General features: G+C 44.3%; 1 protein-coding gene across 2 annotated transcripts in view; it reads right to left on the bottom strand.

Moving 5' to 3' along the window:
- B3GLCT (beta 3-glucosyltransferase) overlaps window positions 1-20,996 on the bottom strand; it is a 540,453-nt gene that overhangs the window by 153,071 nt on the left and 366,386 nt on the right. For both annotated transcript variants that reach the window (XM_056561870.1, XM_056561871.1), the window contains one exon: window positions 8,210-8,273. In XM_056561870.1, the coding sequence (XP_056417845.1) occupies window positions 8,210-8,273 (64 nt within the window). The remainder of the gene's footprint in view (window positions 1-8,209; window positions 8,274-20,996) is intronic.

Below are 20,996 nucleotides of genomic sequence, written 5' to 3'. Positions count from 1 at the left end.
GCACATTTGTGACCTGCTGGAGGTCATTTTGGAAGACTCTGGAAGTGTTCCTCCTTGAACAAAGGCAGAGGTAGCGGTCCTGCTGCTTGGTTCTTCCCCTCCTACAGCCTCCTTCACGTCTCCTGATGTACTGGCCTGTCTCCTGGTAGAGCCTCCATGCTCTGGACACTACGCTGACAGACACAGCGAACCTTCTTGCCACAGCTCGCATTGATGTGCCATCCTGGATGAGCTGCAATACCTGAGCCACTTGTGTGAGTTGTAGACTCAGTCTCATGCTACCACTAGAGTGAAAGCACTGCCAGCATTCGAAAGTGACCAAAACATCAGACAGTAAGCATAGGAACTGAGAAGTGGTCTGTGGTCACCACCTGCAGAACCACTCCTTTATTGGGGGTTGTCTTGCTAATTCCCTATAATTTCCACATGTTGTCTGTTCCATTTGCACAACAGCACGTGAAATTGATTGTCAGTCAGTGTTGCTTCCTGAGAGGAGAGTGTGAATTCACAGAAGTGTGATTGACTTTGTTAGGCGTGGCTTGGGGTTCGCAAAGCCCTACCACCGCCACGCCTATCCTCCTTTCAGCGCTGGGATTGCTGTGTAGTAAAACACTGTGCATCAACAGCGCATGTGCCCCTCCTGATGTGCGCGTGCCACTGCCCTGCATTGATAGAGTGAGCGCTTGCTCCCGCTGCGTATGCGCTCACTGCGCAGGTGCAGTACTAGAGGAAGGGAGGGGCGCATGCGCTGCATCTTACTACACAGCGATCCCAGCGCTGAAAGGAGAGTATAGGCGTGGCAGCAGCGGGGCTTTGCGAACCCCAAGCCACGCCTATCCGACTGTGCCAGACCGCTGGATAAAAGGAGATTTTTATGCTTACCGTAAAATCTCTTTCTCAAAGGATCCATTGGGGGACACAGACCATGGGTATATGCTGCTGTCTCTAGGAGGCTTGACACTGTGGCAACAAGAAAAGTTGGCTCCTCCCAGCAGGGTATACCCGGCCACAGGCACCTGAGGTAATCAGTTTTAGTCCCAGAGCAATAGGAGAAGACCGACAGGTCAGGAGAAAAACCACAAACTGTCCGAGCAACCAGAAGAAAAAGGTAACGGAACACACCCTCGGACAGATAACTGAAATAGGAACACCAGAAAAAGGGTGGGAGCTGTGTCCCCCAATGGATCCTTCGAGAAAGAGATTTTACGGTAAGCATAAAAATCTCCTTTTCTCACTCGGCTCCATTGGGGACCACAGACGATGGGACGTACCCAAGCCGTCCCTTGGGTGGGTAAGGAAATCAGACAGGTGGACAGCTGGACCACCACCGCCTGCTGATGCAAAGGTATGAATCTGGTAGGACCTTGTGAAAGTGTGCAAAGACGACCACGTGGATGCTTTACAGAACTGCAAGGCCAAAGCCACGTAGCGGAGTGCCAGGATGCCCCGAAAAACGGGTGGAATGAGCCAAAACCCTGAAGGGTGGGATCTTCCCCTTGCAGCGGTAAGCTTCCAAAATAGCAGACCGCATCCACTGAAAAATGGTGGCCGTAGAAGCAAGTTGTCCTGTACGACGACCTTCCAGAAAAACAAAAAAGGAGTCACACTGCCGAAAGGAAAGAGTAACTGAGAGACAAGTCCGAACAGCTCTCCCCACAACCAAGTGGTGGAGCAAACGCTCCCAGGGATCAGTAGGGGCCAGATAAAAGGACGGTAGGACGATGTCCTCATTGGGAGGGAGGGAGAACGGCAGGAGAGAGCTGCCAGCTCTGACACCTTCTAACCGAGGTAAGAGCAATAAGTAACACCACCTTCCGGGGAAGGAGGCGAAGAAAAATGTCCCTGAGAGGTTCAAAAGGGGTGCCTCGCAGGGCACCTAAGACCAAGTGTAAGTCCCAAGGGAAAGAAGGGGACCGATAGGGAGGGGCAGCTTGTGCCACTCCCTGAACCAGGTTCGGACATGACAATTGAACACAAGAGGACGTTGAAAAAGAATGGAAAGGGCCGAACCTTTGACCCTTAAGGGAGCTGAAAGCCAACCCTTGGGCCAGACCGGACTGGAAAGGGGTCAGGGAAGGAAGATCACGACCGGAGAAAATAGTTTCACACCAACGAAATATGACTGCCAGGTATGGTGGTAAATCTTGCAGAGGAAGGCTTGTGTGCCCTCAGCATGGTGCAAACCACTCGGGAAGAGAAACCTGAAAGGCCCTCAGAACCGCTGTCTCAACCGCCACGCCGTCCAAAGCAGAGACGGTAAATAGGGATGCCACAGAAGACCTGAGACAAGAGGTCTAGACGATAGAGAAGGCGCAGCGTTAAGTCGTTCAGGAGCCTGACCATGACGACATACCATGCCCGCCGGGGCCAGGCTGGGCCACGAGAATGGCGGAAAGGCCCTCTGCTGAGAATTTCCTCACATGTTGAAGGGGAAAAGGCTTCTCGGGGACCAAGGCCCCAGACCGGCCGGTCCCTGAAAACACCTCCCCAGCCAGACAGACTGGCAGGGAGGGGCAGGAAGGAGCGGCCCTGAAAAAAACAGGGGGGAAACAAAGCCACCATAGAAGGGACCAACAAGACTGTCGAGAGAGAACGATCTTGCGGTCTAGAGACAATGGAGACCTGTCCCACCGGAAGAGAATCACCAGTGAAGAGGTTGGTGATGAAACTGGGCAAATTGTGCCGCTAACCGACCCAGGACATCCATGCAAAAGCGAATGGAAACTGGAGCAGGGTGCCGAAGTCATCAGACTCTTGATAAGAGAGTCAGCCGATTGGTCGGCGGAGTCGAAAGCGGGCAGAGGCCGCGTCGAACTGGAGCCCCTGGAGAGTGGTTGGACTTGTCCCGATTGACCATCCAAGCGAAGTGAGACAAGGTCTGGAGGTTGAGACTAAGACTCTCCAGGATCTGGGCCCTGGCTGGAGCTCTCATCAGGAGGTCGTCCAAGTAAGGAATCATGGAAACAACTGTTGTCCGTAAAAGGGCTATCACGGGCGCCAGGACTTTGGTAAAGGTCCGTCGAGAAGTGGTCAGACCGAAATGGAGAGCCACAATAGAAAATGACCGTCCGGAACTGCAAAGAGGAGGTAACGCTGATGACCAGGAAACAATGAGATGTGGAGGCAGGCCTCCTTGATGTCCACCGAGGAACGAAAATTTCCCGTGAACCAGGTATGCCAGCACCGAACGGAGAGACTCCATTCGGGATGGGAAAGCAGAAGATGCTGGCTGAGATACTCGAGAACCAAGATTGGGCAAACAGAAATGCCTTTCTTGGGGACCACAAAGAGGTTGGAATAAACCTCGAAAACGTTCCCCTGAAGGAACCGGGACAATAACTCCCTGGATAAAAAAGGAGCTGGAGCGCGCCCCAAACTGCCTTCGCTAGAGAGGGGAACCGGCGGGTCCAGGAAAGAAAAAAGGCAATCCCATGGAAGGGAAGCAAATTCGATCCTGTATCCGTTGACTACCACATCCCTCACCCAGGAATCCTAAATGTGCGTGGTCCAGGCTCCCAGAAGAGTAAGAGGCGACCAACCACCTGATAAAGGTCGGCGGGTGGGGGCGACCCTTCAGACCGAGGAAGGCCTACGGGTGCCTGATGGGGCAGCAAAACGGTTGGAACTGATAGCCGACTTCCGGGAGGGACATCCAGAGGTAATAAACAACTCTTTTCCGCCCATCACCTCACTTCCTGAAGGCGGCGTCCACATTCCAGGCTTTAAGCCACATGGAGGGACGGTGGCTACCAGGTAGCTTGTGCCAAAGGCAGCACAGTGGCTGCACATGGAAGCAGAACACAGAAAATCTCCAGCTGCGGAGCATCAGAAATCTTGAAGACTACCCTGATGGAGATGGGAGACCATACTGAAAAGGCCGTTGACACCCAGGCTGAAGCAAAAGCAGGAAGAACCTGCTGTCTCAAAGGCAAAGTTTGCCAAAGTCTCCACCTTCACGTCCGCTGGATCTTTGAAGGCAGCCGCATCAGCCAACGGCCGGGTAGTCGCGCTTTAGAGAGGAGGGAGACCGGCAGATCCACAGTTGGAGAGGAGGTCCACCGAGCAATGAGGTCCTTGGCGAAGGGATACCGCACTTGAACCCTCTTCGTTTCCTGAAACTTCTTGTCAGGGTGCCTCCAGGCGGATACCAGCAGGGTGCAAAAATTCAGCGTGAGAGCTGAAAGTCTTGGGTGCCGGTCGGGCACGAAAAAAGGAGACTTCTGGAGCCACGTCCGAAGTTCCTGGGTCCTTTAGTTGGAAGGTGTCTCTTATGGCTGAAACCAATGAGTACACCACACCAGGAATCTGTGCATTCCTTTGAGTCGGAGGCCGAATCAGAAACCTCATCCACAAGTTCTCCAGGTGAATGGGAACGAGGTGAGGCAGCCCTGGAGGTTGGGCACGATGAAAGGAAACTTCTGGAGCCACGTCTAAAGTTCCTGGCTCCTCTAGATGGAAGGTGTCTCTTATGGCGGAAACCAATGAGTGCACCATGTTCGACATATCCGTACGGTCCTCTGAATCAGAGGTCGTATCGGAAACTTCATCCACAAGTTCACCAGGTGAATGGGAACGTGTGAGGTGGCCCTGGAAGAGAGGGAGACTAACTTGGCACGGGGGTCTGGAGAGCCAGAGCGGCGACCATGGGAGCGTCCTCTGATACAGGTCTGAGTAACGGGGCGATGCCTGCGAGGGGAGCGCCCGTGCCTGCAAGAAGACTCGGGGAATGAGTCAGATGAAACACCCCTATGATGCTGCGAGCGTCAGTATAAGGGGAGAGCAGGTCCCTCCGGAGGGCCGGTGTAGGAGGGCCTCTCCAAGGCAGTCACCCCAGAATGGGAGACCTGAGCCAAGTTAGATATAGACTGGGAGAGGGAGGAACCCCAGGCTAAATGGGCGGCCGAACCCACCAGGTCTAAAGAGCAACCGGGGTAGAAATAGCAGGGGAGGGGTCTGGGGGAGTAGTGGTGCAGGCAGAACAAGTGTGTTCAGCAGGACCAGACATTTTTGAGTTACAGCCTTACAAGTGCAATAGATAACTAAGGATATCACACCCAAGCTGTGTCCCTAAGGCAGCTGTGATTAGCATGTTGCAATGCCCATGAGAACTGCGGAGGAGATGAGAAAACCTCTGAACCAATGGCCAGAGGGGCCTGTGCTTAAAGCAAGGGCTCTGTGATTGACACTGTAATAACCCCCAATGTGCGCGCATAGCGCTGATTGGGGCTAAGTTCGCGCCCTTATGCAGGCTTCGGCGGCCTGGGTGGGGAGAGCCAAATCGCACCGGGCCGCCGAAGTAAAATACAGCCCGGTCCCTAATGGCGCCCGCTCCCAGCACATATTCGAACGCAGGTGAAGGGAGGGAGCGAGACACTGTCGGCAGCCGCGCTGCTGAAAGGAAAGTAAGGACGGGCGCCAAGCGCCCGCAAGGAAAGACAAGCACCGCGGCTGCCTTCTGTAGCCGTGGTAAAAAGGCAAACAGCACACACACACACACATGAATACTGTGAAACACCACACACTGCTCAGCCCCGGATATAATAAAATTCCCCCAATAAAGGAAAGGAGGGAAATCCCTCCTGGCCAGCCCCAACTGTCCCCATATAGAAGAGTGGGCCAAAAACTGGGGGTCTCCAGATGTTGAAAGTCAACACCTAAAGAAAAAAGGGGGATACTCACCTTAGTCAGAAGAACTTACCTCATGAAGTCTTCCTATGAAGTCTTCAGCCAGCTTTCGTCACCTGCATCATTCCGGGCTGCCATGTACGAGTGAGGTGAGCAGGGAGGTAGGGGGACCCAGACCCATGAGGTACAACCCCAGGCGCTGACCGTTGGCTAGAGGTGGTTGACAGTACATCCACGATGCCTGTGCCCCCTCAATCGCAAATGGGGAAACAGTGACCGATATGTTCCTAACACTTCCCTAACCTAGGAAAATAAAAAATATGATCTGGGGAGAACTCCAGACCAGTGTCTACCTCCTTAGACACTAAGCTAAAACAGATTACCTCAGGTGCCTGTGGGCGGGTATACCCTGCTGGGAGGAGCCGACTTTTCTTGTTGCCATAGAGTCAAGCCTCCTAGAGACCGCAGCATATACCCATGGTCTGTGTCCCCCAATGGAGCCGATAGAGAAATGTATTTTATAAGTTATAAAGAAGGAGGAAAACCCATAAAGGTATTGTTACACTCATGTTATGGACATCTGTAACAACACTGTAGTAGTCTGGGGGGCTAAAAACCCACGACAGTTTCGCTTTAAGTGTTTCCTTTATTTTTTTGAGCAGTGTATGATTATCCTTGACACAACATTACACCATTATAGACTGGAGGCTGGTGAGGAGGAGCAGACCTCAGGAGTGACCAAGAAAAATCTGCAAAAAGGGGTGAAAGAGAGACCGTAGAGAAAAATAGATATTTATTTCTACTATGATAACATTCTCCCTTATGTTTATCTCAACTAAGAGGTTGAGATAAACACTAGCAATAAAAATGAATTGGAGTATTTCCGTAAACTTCAATTATATGTGAACTTGTAACTCTGTTAATATTATTATAATATAGTTCTAGAATTATAAAACATAATAAGATGACTGTAGACTGACAAGTAGCATCCAGTTGGTGGTGATCAAAAACATTACTAAAGCCATGTAACATACATACTTGTTTTTGCAAATGTACATGTTATTCCTTTGTTGTTGTTACTGTTTACTAAAAACTAATAAAAAACTATTTGAAAGCAGTCAACCTTCGGCTGCTTTCACACTATTAAATTCATCCGTTAAAAGATCCGTTACAAACGTCCGTTAGAAAAGCTTTAAAAACAGATGTTAAACGTCCGTTACAAAATTCCATTCAAGTCTATGGGATTTTTTGATTATCCGTTATGGTCAGTCATGAATAATAGACGTTAGTTGTGACGGAAGAAAAAACGGCACATGCACAAATTTTTCTTCCGTCACAAGAAACGGGTAAATTAACGGCAGTTATTTTTAACATTGAAGTCTATGGCAAACGGATGAGCCTTTATGTCACCCGTTTGTACCTGGTTTATAATATACGTTATTACTTCTGAGCATGCTCAGAAGAGGTGACATCAGTAGACTCCTGCAGTGCTGAGGTACTACTACTACTCCCATCATGGAACAGACTTGTTTCCATGATGGGATTAGTAATTCCCTGACTGCGGGAGTCTGCCGGTAACTGGGGAGGCAACATTAGTGTTTGTACTACAACCCTTATCATGGAACAGACTACGGTATGTTCCATGATGGGGGTTGTAGTACAGGGGCTGAGGGATTGAATGCACTGGGTCTCACTTCTGAGACCCGATGTGATTAGAAGTTTTTAAACAGGGTAACAGGCGGCATGCTCCATTCCCCTGTGATGTACGATGTATTTACTTTCATTTTTAAATCCCCCGCAGGGAGCCCTGAATGACCGGTACTGGGTTTTCAAATTGAAGCACTGCGGTGGGGAAAGATAAATAGAATCGCTGGGGGGGTATATGTCTGGCCCCCACAGTGCTTCTATATATTCTTGCCCCCCGCAGCGCATTTATATATGTTCCCCCCACAGCGCTATCATAAACTATATAGATGCGCTGCAGGGGTCAGACATATCTGGCCCCCACAGTGCTTTTATAATCATATGCTATTGCAGCGCTATGAATGAAAAGTATTCTTTCAGCAGCACATCGCGCCGGCCAGATGCGCTGCTGTAGAAAACTTTTGATTCATAGCGCTGCGATGGCATATGATTATAGAAGCGCTGTGGGGGCCAGACATATGGATATATGTCTGACCCCTGCAGCGCATCTATATAAAGATGCCGCTGCAGTGCTATGAATGCCAAGTATTCTTTCAGCAGCCTTCTTTCTTGCAGCCAGGGAACTACTACTCCTATCATGGAAACAAGTTTGTTCCATGATGGGAGTAGTAGTAGTCCCGGCTGTGGGAGTCTGTAGTCAGAGGTGTTTACACAGAAAATGGATGTTTAATAACGGACGAATGCTCATAGTGTGAAAGGAGCATTACCATGGTGAATTATGGGGCCCAGTCACAGCTGCAACCTCTGCGACTCTTATAGATATGCCACTGGCTCTAATTAAAAAAAAAAAATAAAAATTCTAAAAGTGTTGGTAAAAGTTTAAGGTCCAATTACAGTTCATGCATGAGGTTTCACTTTTTAAAAGGAAAAACTGCCTTACCTCATGCTTCAGGTCTATAGTAAAGTCAGAATTGGGCGGATCCTTAAGCAGAATCTCTGAAAGCCTATAAAATCCACAAAAAAAGCATTTTGTTAATAAATCATGGAAAATGGCATACAAATAAACCCCACTAAATAATACTTTGGGAAATGTCAAAGAAATCAAACTAATTTATATTGACTTTATTAGATGGGGTCTATTTACTTTTTATTCTAGTTATAATACAAACAAGACTGCCAAAAACAAAATTATACTTAATCTAATAAAATTATATAATTGCAAAGTACAAAAGTAAAATAGAAAAGTATTACATTTGAAGAAGGGGAAAACAAACATCATGAATAACAGACTGTACAGAATGCCTTTTTTTTATCTTCAATTTCCAAGTAGAAAAAAAGGTATAATTAGTGGAATAGATGAGCAATGACATCATGTAGCAATTAAACATATTAGATTTATTATAACAAATCTATTCGACTTTAACTCAGTAAGAATTCTATATCTTTGGCAAGATCACCACTGAGCTAGACCAGACTTAACTATGACAATTTCTTAATGCCCTTTCATTTAATAGGGTTGGAGCTCCTTTTTTAAGAGGAAAATCTTACTACAAGGTCACTTACACAAAAATTCTCAAAATGTATTCACTGACAAAAAAATTATTGTTTCTTTGGTTGTTAATTTGAATGTTGTATTTCTAAAGCCTCGAATCCTCCATTGGGATCCCCTGAATACTTTTATTTCATAGACCAATGACTCATTTCAAGGATATAACCTCAAACACATCAATGGTCTATGGGATAAAAGTCTTCTTGTCTTCATCCTTCTATGCTATGTTGTGACACACAAGGTGCCATCCTTCAGGTCTTTTTCATTTCACCTATTAATTCCAAAGTGTGCACATCAAATGTTAGAGTTCTTAGGTGTTACCGCAACAAGATAATATACAGTGAGACATCTTTGAGAAGACCCTTTAACCCCTTAAGGACTCAGGGTTTTTCCGTTTTTGCACTTTCGTTTTTTCCTCCTTACCTTTTAAAAATCATAACCCTTTAAATTTTCCACCTAAAAATCCATATTATGGCTTATTTTTTGCGTCGCCAATTCTACTTTGCAGTGACATTAGTCATTTTACCCAAAAATGCACGGCGAAACGGAAAAAAAAAATCATTGTGCAAAAAAATCTTTTGGGGGCTTCCGTTTCTACGCAGTGCATATTTCGGTAAAAATTACACCTTATCATTATTCTGTAGGTCGATACGGTTAAAATGATACCCTACTTATATAGGTTTGATTTTGTCGCACTTCTGGAAAAAATCATAACTACATGCAGGAAAATTTATACGTTTAAAAATGTCATCTTCTGACCCCTATAACTTTTTTATTTTTCCATGTACAGGGCGGTATGAGGGCCCATTTTTTGCGATGTGATCTGAAGTTTTTATCGGTATGATTTTTGTTTTGATCAGACTTTTTGATCACTTTTTATTCATTTTTTAATGGTATAAAAAGTGACCAAAATACGCTTTTTTGGACTTTGGAATTTTTTTGCGCGTACGCCATTGAACGTGCGGTTTAATGAATGATATATTTTTAGAGTTTGGACATTTACGCACGCGGTGATACCACATGTTTATTTTATTTTTTTACACTGTTTTATTTTTTTTTATGGGAAAAGGGGGGTGATTCAAACTTTTATTAGGGAAGGGGTTAAATGACCTTTATTAACACTTTTTTTTTACATTTTTTTTGCAGTGTTATAGGTCCCATAGGGACCTATAACACTGCACACACTGATCTCTCATCCTGATCACAGGCGTGTATTAACACGCCTGTGATCAGTGTTATCGGCGCTTGACTGCTCCTGCCTGGATCTCAAGCACGGAGCAGTCATTCGCTGATCGGACACCTAGGAGGCAGGTAAGGGCCCTCCCGGTGTCCTGTCAGCTGTTCGGGACGCCACGATTTCACCGCGGCGGTCCCGAACAGCCCGACTGAGCAGCCGGGTAACTTTCACTTTCACTTTCACTTTAGAAGCGGCGGTCAGCTTTGACCGCCGCTTCTAAAGGGTTAATACCGCACTTCGCCGCGATCGGCGATGTGTGGTATTAGCCGCGGGTCTCGGCCGTTGATGAGCGCCGGGACCGACGCAGGAGCAGGCGCAGGACGTAAATATACGTCCTGCGTCGTTAAGGGGTTAAAATCGAATGTAAACATTTTCTTCATTTTCCTGTCAAAAAAAGATCAGATAAGATGGAATCTTAAATCTATTACAGAAATTCTAATCTGGATAAGAAGGAAAATAGGTTTCCCTGTAGTCATACTCAGTACATATTCTAGGAATATCGAGTGGCTTCCTTTTAGGACACAAATGAATGAATATTGGCATAATCCATTCTAGTACAGTGCTGGAAGTAGATAGTCTGTTTAGCAAGAATAGATATGTCTTAACTTAAATAAAGTATTTAAGTAACGTTGCTTTGTTTAAGGTCAACCTCATGAAACAAAAAATCCCAAACAGCCTATGCAACGTTACAGCCGGGTACACTTGAATATAAGCTGTTGCAAACATCCTTTTTGAATAAGCCCAGCGCAACTATGTCCAAACAGCGACAGAAAATATAGCAGTAATGTGGAAATATTGCTGAGTTACTGTAGACTACTTTTACATTGCATATAGCAGTTTTCACTTTCCATATGATTGGCAACCTGCTTCATATAAAGAATTGCCAAATGTCTACTTTCTTGTGTCAAAAGTGACCAGGAACTTGCACGGTGAGACCAAACTTTCATCCTAGCCTCATTTCAATGTAAAAATTATTATCTGAACAAATGTAAATGCTCCCTTTCGACACATAATACTCCACTGGCCCTACAGTGGCTAGTGCAGGAGAAAGTATGACAGCTGTAAAATCAGTTGCTTGCCAAGCGTGCAAGAAGCCAACAACAGAGAATTTATTAGTATAAACACAGAATATGTCAAAAGGGACATTAAGAAGATAAGCTTTTAAGAATCCAGATACCAATAATTATGATTGAAAGAACTATGAGTGTCGCTGGGATTAAACAGTCTAACTGAACAAACCTTTGAGTATAACTCTTTGACCCCTGAATGATAAAAGTAAACATTTCATTTATATCCCACAAATCATAAAAACTTGCCTAAAAGAAATAGCTGACAAAGAAGGGAAAAAATACGAGTATTGGGTGAAAGAGGTGCTATAAAAACAATAACATGTAAAAGATATAAAATATATGTAAAATCATTTCTTAAAGAATTTTAAACCTTTTCTGGATATAAATGGAAATCAACATAAATTTTAATTCTCACGCCCTTCTGTACTATGTGTTTTAAAATGTCCCTTTCTGCTTAAGATAAGATAAACCATCTGGACATTGTGCAGGCAGTGTGAACTACTGGCCCATAGTGAAAACCTCAATGCCAGGTCTTCAGAACATTAGTTGAATGTTCTAAAGATGATTAATATCCATTAATCTGTAGGGAGGACTTACACAAAAAAATAAAAAAATAAAAAATAAAAGAAAACAGACTAAAACATTGAAATTGAAATCAATTAGAAAAGTTTTACTTGTGTAATAAAAATGGGTAATTTTGGTCTAAATCGTGTGAGAATTATGAAGAACTTTCTTTTGGATTTTGAATGATTATATCATCATATGTGCCTGTTTCCTATTTTGTATACATCAACTACTACTGGTGCCATTCCACAAAGATGATCAATGATTTTTCTTTGGCACCCTTCACAAAACATATTGCTAGGATAGTAGGTTTCTTGCAAAACATGCCCTAGTGAGCCTAAATGAAAAACTGATAATAGCAAATGCAATCTGTCCACAGAGTCTGTGGAACATTTTTGCACTAGAAATGGAAAATTAAAGCAAATTATGTTATGTACAAAAGCATTTTGAATATACATAAACTATTACTGAGCTCTACAGCTTTTATGGTCTTCAAGGTACCAGTTCTATGGGTTGAGCGGCTACATAAACATAAAGGATTGTTTTCTCACTGAGACTGCTCTGCTCTAAACATAATCTGCCCCTTCACAATATAGCCTGGTATGTTTAAGAGCTCTCCACTTGAGCAGAGGAAAAGGAGAGGAGCAAAAGAAAAAAAAAAGAGAGAGGAAAGACACCACAGTGTGGATTTGGGTGGGAAATATACCTAATTTAGCAAGCATCAGTGGACCAGCCCGGATGGGGTAGACGCTCCATAGTATTAGCACCCCCGCCAGGTGAGTCAGGGTCACTCTTAAGTTAAATGAGTAAAATTAAAAGGCATAAAGAAAACAACAGTGAATGGATAAATTAATTTAAATGGGCACTGTCAGATACAAAAACTTTTTGTACATCATTGTACATGTACATCTTGTCAACACATACATTTTTCGATTATACTTCATAAGAAAATTGTATTTCCTTTTTATAAAAATCATGGCTTATAAAATCAAGGCTTTGTCCAAACTGAAGCATAGGCATGGACAAAGTCCAGTGAGGTTGGGCTAGCACTCCTCTGTGCTCTCTCCTGTCTGATAGCACTCCTCTGTGCTCTCTCCTGTCTGATAGGACTCCTCTGTGCTCTCTCCTGTCTGATAGGACTCCTCTGTGCTCTCTCCTGTCTGATCGTACTCCTCTGTGCTCTCTCCTGTCTGATCATACTCCTCTGTGCTCTCTCCTGTCTGATCATACTCCTCTGTGCTCTCTCCTGTCTGATAGGAATTCTCTGTGCTCTCTTCTGTCTGATAGGACTCCTTTGTGCTCTCTCCTGTCTGATAGCTTGCCTCTGTGCTCTCTCCTGTCTGATAGTACTCCTCTGTGCCCTCTCCTGTCTGATAGCACTCCTCTGTTCTCTCTCCTGTCCTATCAAACAGAAGAGAGCAAAGCGGAGTGCTTGGAACCCCTCACTTTCCTACACTGCAGAACCCCTTAAGCTGAGACTTCCTGTTCTGTACAGATCAATTACCAGTAATGCCTCTCTTTTCAAAGCAGACAAGGATTACAGTGAAAGGCCACACCAGTATATAGATAACACTGGATCCACCACCATTCACATCAGAGATCAGCATCCCCGTCTTTACGGAATGACCATTAAATAATAACTAGCCACCAGTATTCCTGTAGCGTCATTTGTTTCATCCCAGCGCTGCTATATCCAAACATTTTAATATTGCAGCTCGGTCTTGATTATTCAGGCCACCAGACAAATACATGTTTTCATGTTTAACAGGAAGTGGTCTGGCCTGGGTGGCAGACTCCATGTGAACTACATAAATTATAGCATAATTTATCAGGTATCTCCTGGCAGCTCCCAGACCTATACCCTCTCCACCGGCTTTGCCCTACTGGTTTCTCTCTGTGTCCCCTAGGTATATTGTGTGGCTGAAAACATCATTTCTGACCTCATTTTAATCAGAATGTTAATTACACTGCTCAAAAGAATAAAGGGAACACTTAAACAACACAATGTAATTCCAAGTCAATCACACTTCTGTGAAATCACACTGTCCACTCAGGAAGCAACACTGATTGACAATCAATTCTACATGCCGTTGTGCAAATGGAAAAGACAACAGGTGGAAATAATAAGCAATTAGCAAGACACCAATAAAAAGGAGTGGTTCTGCAGGTGGTGACCACAGACCACTTCTCAGTTCCTATGTTTCCTGGCTGATGTTTGGTCACTTTTGAATAATGGCGGTGCTTTCACTCTAGTGGTAGCATCAGACAGAGTCTACAACCCACACAGGTGGCTCAGGTAGTGCAGCTCATCCAGGATGGCACATCAATGCGAGCTGTGGCAAGAAGGTTTGCTGTGTCTGTCAGCATAGTGTCCAGAGCATGGAGGCGCTACCAGGAGACAGGCCAGTAAATCAGGAGACGCGGAGGAGGCCGTAGAAGGGCAACAACCCAGCAGCAGGACCGCTACCTCCGCCTTTGTGCAAGGAGGAGCAGGAGGAGCACTGCCAGAGCCTTGCAAAATGACCTCCAGCAGGCCACAAATGTGCATGTGTCCACTTAACGGTCAGAAACATACTCCATGAGAGTGGTATGAGGGCCTGATGTCCACAGGTGGGGGTTGTGCTTACAGCTCAACACCCTGCAGGACGCTTGGCACTTGCCAGTGAACACCAAGATTGGTAAATTTGCCACTGGTGCCCTGTGGTCTTCACAGATGAAAGCAGGTTTACACTGAGCACATGTGACAGAGTCTGGAGACGCCATGTAGAATGTTCTGCTGCCTGCAACATCCTCCAGCATGACCAGTTTGGTGGTGGGTCAGTAATGGTGTGGGGTGGCATTTCTTTGGGGGGGCGCACAGCTCCCCATGTGCTTGCCAGAGGCAGCCTGACTGCCATTAGGTACAGAGATGAGATCCTCAGACCCCTTGTGAGACCATATGCTGGTGCGGTTTGCCCTGGGTTCCTCCTAATGAAAGACAATGCTAGATCTCATGTGGCGGTAGTGTGTCATCAGTTCCTGCAAGAGGAAGTCGTTCATGCTATGGACTGGCCCACCTGTTCCCCAGACCTGAATCCGATTGAGCACATCTGGGACATCATGTTTCGCTCCATCCACCAATGCCACGTTTCCCCACAGACTGTCCAGGAGTTGGCAAATGCTTTAGTCAGTGGATGCCACCTCATCAAGAGCATGCCCAGGCGTTTTAAGGAGGTCATACAGGCACGTGGGGGCCACATACACTACTGAGCCTCATTTTGACTTGTTTTAAAGACATTACAGCAAAGTTAGATCAACCTGTAATGTGGTTTTTCTACTTTGATTTTGAGTGTGACTCCATATCCAGACCTTTGCGGGTTGATAAATTTGATTTCCATTGATAATTTTTGTGATTTTTTGTCAGCACATTCAACTATGTAAAGACGAAAGTATTTCATACGATTAGTTCATTCATTCAGATCTAGGATGTGTTATCTTAGTGTTCCCTTTATTTTTTTGAGCAGTGTATAATGCTAGGGCGCCACCTACTGTTGGAAGATAGAATAAAGCAATTTCATAGATTTACACTTCTCTTATGTCTCTGCATTTACCAAGGCTCCACTGAGGAGGCATTCCTTGAAGATGATGGAGTAGACCATCTCTGAATTTGACCCCCTCCCCCACAGCTTACAACAGCAGCACTTCTTTTCTATGTTGAACCTTCAAGATTATTTTTTGTGCAGCAGGACTACTTATACTGGGAAATGACAAGCCAAACCTCTTTCCTGGTTCTTTGACTCCTTTAGTTCAGACCCCAAGGAATAAAACCCTGGTCCTGGGAATAATTGTCAAGATTAGGTAATCTCCCTAACAAATAAGACTTTGCAACTCTGCAATCTACAATCTGCATAAAGCTTGAATCTATCCTCAACCTAATCCTTGGGGCCCTAGCCTCTCACAAGATAACACTGGACTAGGCCCACTGAGCCCTCTGTCCTAAAGCAGCATCACCTCAGCCTAGGGATGTCATCTGTAGTGTCACGGACTATGAGCTGAATAAACAGATTATGGCCAAAACTCAGCAAACACCTTTCATAGACTTTGAGAAAGATGGTCTGTCTACCACTCCACATATAGCTAAAGACAACAGTTTTGTACTACTCTAGATATGCTAGTGCCTTCATGTCTCTTTAAGCCAAGATAAGTGAATATCATCAGTTTGAATATTTTCCTGCCTCCTTTTATAACTGCTATGATAGTTTTTTTTTTGCCATTTGGGACCCCCGGGATGCCTACGTCTCTACTGTTGACCTATGTAGCTATCTGTTCTCATTGCAATCTTTCCCTTTCCTTATTTACCCCTTTCCCCCCCTTGTTTATACATTTTTCTTTGTCTTGTTTTAAAGACTATTGCATAACGCAAATCAGCCATTTTGGATATACTCCATAATTTTATGCTTGAACGACCTGGCCACTGAGGCCATGCTTTTTTGTCTTTTTGGTTTTTATTGTACATATCTCCATTGTCTTTTTAGCAGTTTTGCCTATGATTATAGTTTTCTGTGTAGTTTTATGTTATAGCTGGCTCAGTCTGCATTTATTTTCCAGGTTGCTTATAAACAGTTAGGAGTGCAATGACATAGTAGATATGTCCATACAATAATTAAGAAAAAAAAAGAGGAAAACAAATAAACATCACCCCTCCAAGTGAACCTGATGATAATGCCCTTGGGGAGAACTTGGCATATACATTTATAAATGAACTCAACCAATGAGGCGTAGATAATATAAAATATAACTTTTACTAAATACTTATAAGATTAGCAAAAAGTGTAATATACAAAAACTATTTTTTGTACAATATATACAAGTGAATAAACCTCAGCAATTCTGCATAAGCAAATAATCGCTTATTCGATGGCAATTGATATCAGCAGATGGGCTGACTAATGGGAGGGATTGTGGATACAGGCGAGTACGCCTGTCAAAGTCATCCAGACTGCTGTTCCCTACTATGAGATATCTGCTGGGACTATCGGCCTCATGCATAATTACTACGGTATCCTTCTAAAGACATCTTTATCACATTGAACAAGTGAGCAGATTATCAGATACTGCTGAATATAACATGCTATATAATCTTGTGCATATATCTACCTCTTAATATTTGTGTGACTGTGAATTGGATGTTACTATCAAACCCCCTTTCTACACTTACATCTCAATATGACTGATCATGACCGTCTCTGACTGTGACCGACAGTGACTGTCTTATCAACACTTAGTATTATTTTATTTTCTTCACCTCAAGCACGTCATAGTTTTTTGTATAATTTGTTCAGAATTTCTCCGTCAACCCTGATGAACCCATCTGAAATATATGGGAGAAACGCGTAGGAATATGGAGCATGAGAAATTTGTACATGAGAATACCACTTGATTATTACCTGAGAGTGGCTACTGTATACCCCTTCCCTGTCCACACTTATAGTAGTGAGGGCAAGGGTTAAGACTAGGAGGGGAAATTTAATGTATACGGTACTCACATGTATCCACATTCCCTCCCATTAGCCAGCTATTCTGCTGATATCAATTGCCATCGAGTAAGCAATTATCTGCTTATGCAGAATTGCTGAGGTTCATTCACTTGTACATATTGTCCAAAAAATTGTTTTTGTATATTACACTGTCATTGTCGCTAATCTTATAAGTATTTAGTAAAAGTTATATTTTATATTATCTACGCCTCATTGGTTGAGTTCATTTATAAATGTACATACAATAATAAGCTGCAATGCTATACAACTCACGTTGTCTGTCTGTTCTGTATGTATGTTGGATAATGTTTCCTGTAAGATACAGCTTGACACTGGTCTCCAGCTTGTAGGAACTTATTGGGAGAACCCCTTACAAGGATGTATCTTATTCTGTAGTGCAATACTTTGTAGGGCAAGCTACAACATTTTTTAGTACTTATCACTTGCTGCACTTAGGACAAATGCTGTACTGAGACTGCCTTCTCTCATCAGAGGCCTCATGGAAAGTGTAGGCTGAATTATGAGAGCCATATTTAAGGTGAATTGAAATCAAGATGGCAGCTAGCTCATGCATGCCACATCAACTAAAATAGGTATACATAAGACATACTCAAAAGCCTCTTTTTCTTATTCAATAATAGCCGATGCTCTGTTACAAAATTTGTATGCTTAAAATTGTCCTCTTCTGACCCCTATAACTTTTTTATTTTTCCGCATACGGGGTTAATTTTTTGTGCCATCATCTGTAGTTTTTATCAGTACCATTTTTATTTTGAAGAGACTTTTTGATAATTTTTGATACATTTTTTATGGTATATGAAGTGACCAAAAATGCGCAATTTTGGACTTTGTTATTTTTACTTGTACGCCATGCACCGTGCAGTAAAACTTACCTTATATTTTAATAGTTTGGACAGTACTTTATTTAAAAAATGGGAAGGGGGGGGGGGGGGGGAATTCAAACTTTCATTAGGAAGGGGTTAATTCACTTTTATTAACTTTTTTTTTGTCCCCATAGGGGGCTATACCATGCAATCATTTGATTGCATACACTGTTCAATGCTGAGCTTTATCAGTGCTCTGTTGATCTGGCCTGCTGAGGTTTCCTGGAGCAGCAGAGGACCGATCGAATGGTGAGGAGGCAGGTAAGGGCCCTCCCACTGTCCACTCCGATCGGGACATCACGATTTCACTGCGATGCTCCCAATCAGCACCGTTAACTCAGCATTTAAAGGAAATCTGTCATTATTGTCACCTGCACTCACCTGTCAGTACAGACAGGTAGTGCAGGTGACACTGATGACCATGGTACTTACCTTGTCCCGTTCCATGCTGCTGTTCTCCAGCAATCCTCTTCGGTATCTTCAGCTCCGGGCCCGATTTGGAGCATGGGTGGAGCTTAGTGATGTCACCTCTGCTGGGTCCCGCTGCTAGCAAACAGCAGCCAAGACATCACTAAGCTCCGCCCATGCTCCAAGTCAGGCCCGGAGCTGAAGATACAGAAGAGGATTGCCAGAGAACGACAGCACGGAATGGGACAAGGTAAGTACCGTTGTCATCAGTGTTACCTGCCTGTACCGACAGGTTAGTGCAGGTGACACCGATGACAGATTTCCTTTAAACGCCACAATCAACTTTGATCGCAGCGTCTAAAGGGTTAATGCTGATGCCCACCATTAACCGTGGGTCCTGGCTGCTAATAGCAACCGAGATCCACCGGGTATGAAGCCTGCTCAGCTTGTGAGCACGCTTCAAAAAGCATTAACGGGACCAGGGCGTACAGGTGACACCGATGACAGATTTCCTTTAAATGCCACGATCAACTTTGAACGCAGCGTCTAAAGGGTTAATGCTGATGCCCACCGTTAACCGTGGGTCCTGGCTGCTAATAGCAACCGAGATCCACCGGGTATGAAGCCTGCTCAGCTTGTGAGCACGCTTAAAAAAGCATTAACGGGACCAGGGCGTAGAGGTACGCCCTCGGTCCTTAAGCACCAATGACCAAGGGCGTACCGATACACCCTTGGTCCTTAACATGTTACTGCTAGTACAGTTCTACCTGCTTTTTATTTTCAATCTTTCAATAGCTTTATACTCCACATCAGTAAATGTTAAAGGAGATGTTAAGCACGCACAACTGTAAACCCATATATCTGCCAAACAGAGAATACAGTGCTACTTCTTCAGAGTAATCACGCTCATCCCAAATAACCAGTCGACAAGAGTGATGCAAAACTAAGCATGTGTGTCCACCTTCACATATTCTGAGACACTGTAAAGCTATTGAAAAGAAAGGTGATGTTTTTGAATATTTGGTGAAATGCAAGAGATATTTGGAATTTAGGGCTAGAATAAACTATAAATACAATTTTACATGGGAATACCCCTTTAATTTGCTCAGTTAAAGGGGTACTCTGCCCCTAGACATCTTATCCCCTATCCAAAGGATAGGGGATAAGATGTCAGATCGCGGGGATCCCGCCGCTGGGGACCACTAGGATCTACCATGCAGCACCCACGAGGACGGACCTTGACCACGAGGACGGAGCATAGTGATGTCACGGCTCCGCTCCCGTGTGACGTCACGCCCCCTCCCATAGGCTTGCATTGTAATCGCCAGTAATCAGACCCGGTGCAAACACGCTCCGGGGACTGATTCTAACGGGGTGTGGTGTGGAAGATCATGTGGGTCCCCAGCAGCGGGACCCCCGCGATCAGGCATCTTATCCCCCTATCCTTTGGACAGGGGATAAGATGTCTAAGCGCCGGAGTACCCCTTTAAACTAGCTTTATGACGAACAGTTGAGTTACGTTAACATTTTTGTCATGTATATATTAATATTAGAGATGTCAAAATTGGTGAGAGATTTCCATTAAACCAGTTTTATACTTAGATTTTTTTTCATAATTCTCTAGCATGTATAAATAGCTTAGCATAGGCTCAAAATTAATATCACCCATCACCCTTCACATCATCCATATTATCTGCCCATTCTAAACTAAGCTTCAATCGTGCTAGGATTAGAAAAATGTATTGGCAATAAACTCATTACACATTGGCAGCACATTTTATATGGGCTACAAAGAACTCAAACTGCTTTGTCTCACTTAGAACAAAGGTAAGAGAGAGTAGCGTAGCTCACTATAGCATAGTACGTGCCCAAGATCACTGGTGTTGCCTAAAATCCCAGTTATGCCAAGGAACAATTAAAATAGTAATGTATAATAGAGTTATCCAAACGCAAGAACGGCAATCCAGCGTGGGTAAGTAGAAAATCCAGACTTTATTAGCTCACCGTAAAAACGGTACAAGCAACCAGCAGATCAGACGCGTTTCAGGCGCATGCACCCTTCGTCAGTGACCACTGACGAAGGGCGCATGCGCCTGAAACGCGTCTGATCTGCTGGTTGCTTGTACCGTTTTTACCGTGGGCTAATAAAGTCTGGATTTTCTACTTACCCACGCTGGATTGCCGTTCTTGCGTTTGGATTTGTGTGTACCAGGCTGGGTGCGAATCCGTGTCGAGGGTGTACGGGTGGAGCGAGCTGGATTACATTGCCAAATAATAGAGTTATACAGAAAACCAGTCCTCAAAGGTACGTAGAAAAAATAGTGGAAAGAAGGTGATATATCCAATAGCGTTAAAACAATTTATCATAGATAAATGTCAGAATGTACATAGTCGAGGTCTAACGCAGGGCAGACTCAACGGAAATAATAATAAAATAAATAAATTAATAGAATAAAACAAATACTGGTATAAAAATAGATACTATAAATAGTCCCCACA

This window comes from Hyla sarda, chromosome 2, assembly GCF_029499605.1.
Source record: "Hyla sarda isolate aHylSar1 chromosome 2, aHylSar1.hap1, whole genome shotgun sequence".
In the NCBI taxonomy this organism is placed as follows: domain Eukaryota; kingdom Metazoa; phylum Chordata; class Amphibia; order Anura; family Hylidae; genus Hyla; species Hyla sarda.
The sequence above is the reverse complement of the archived record's forward strand: the minus strand, read 5'-3'. Positions and strand labels throughout refer to the sequence as shown.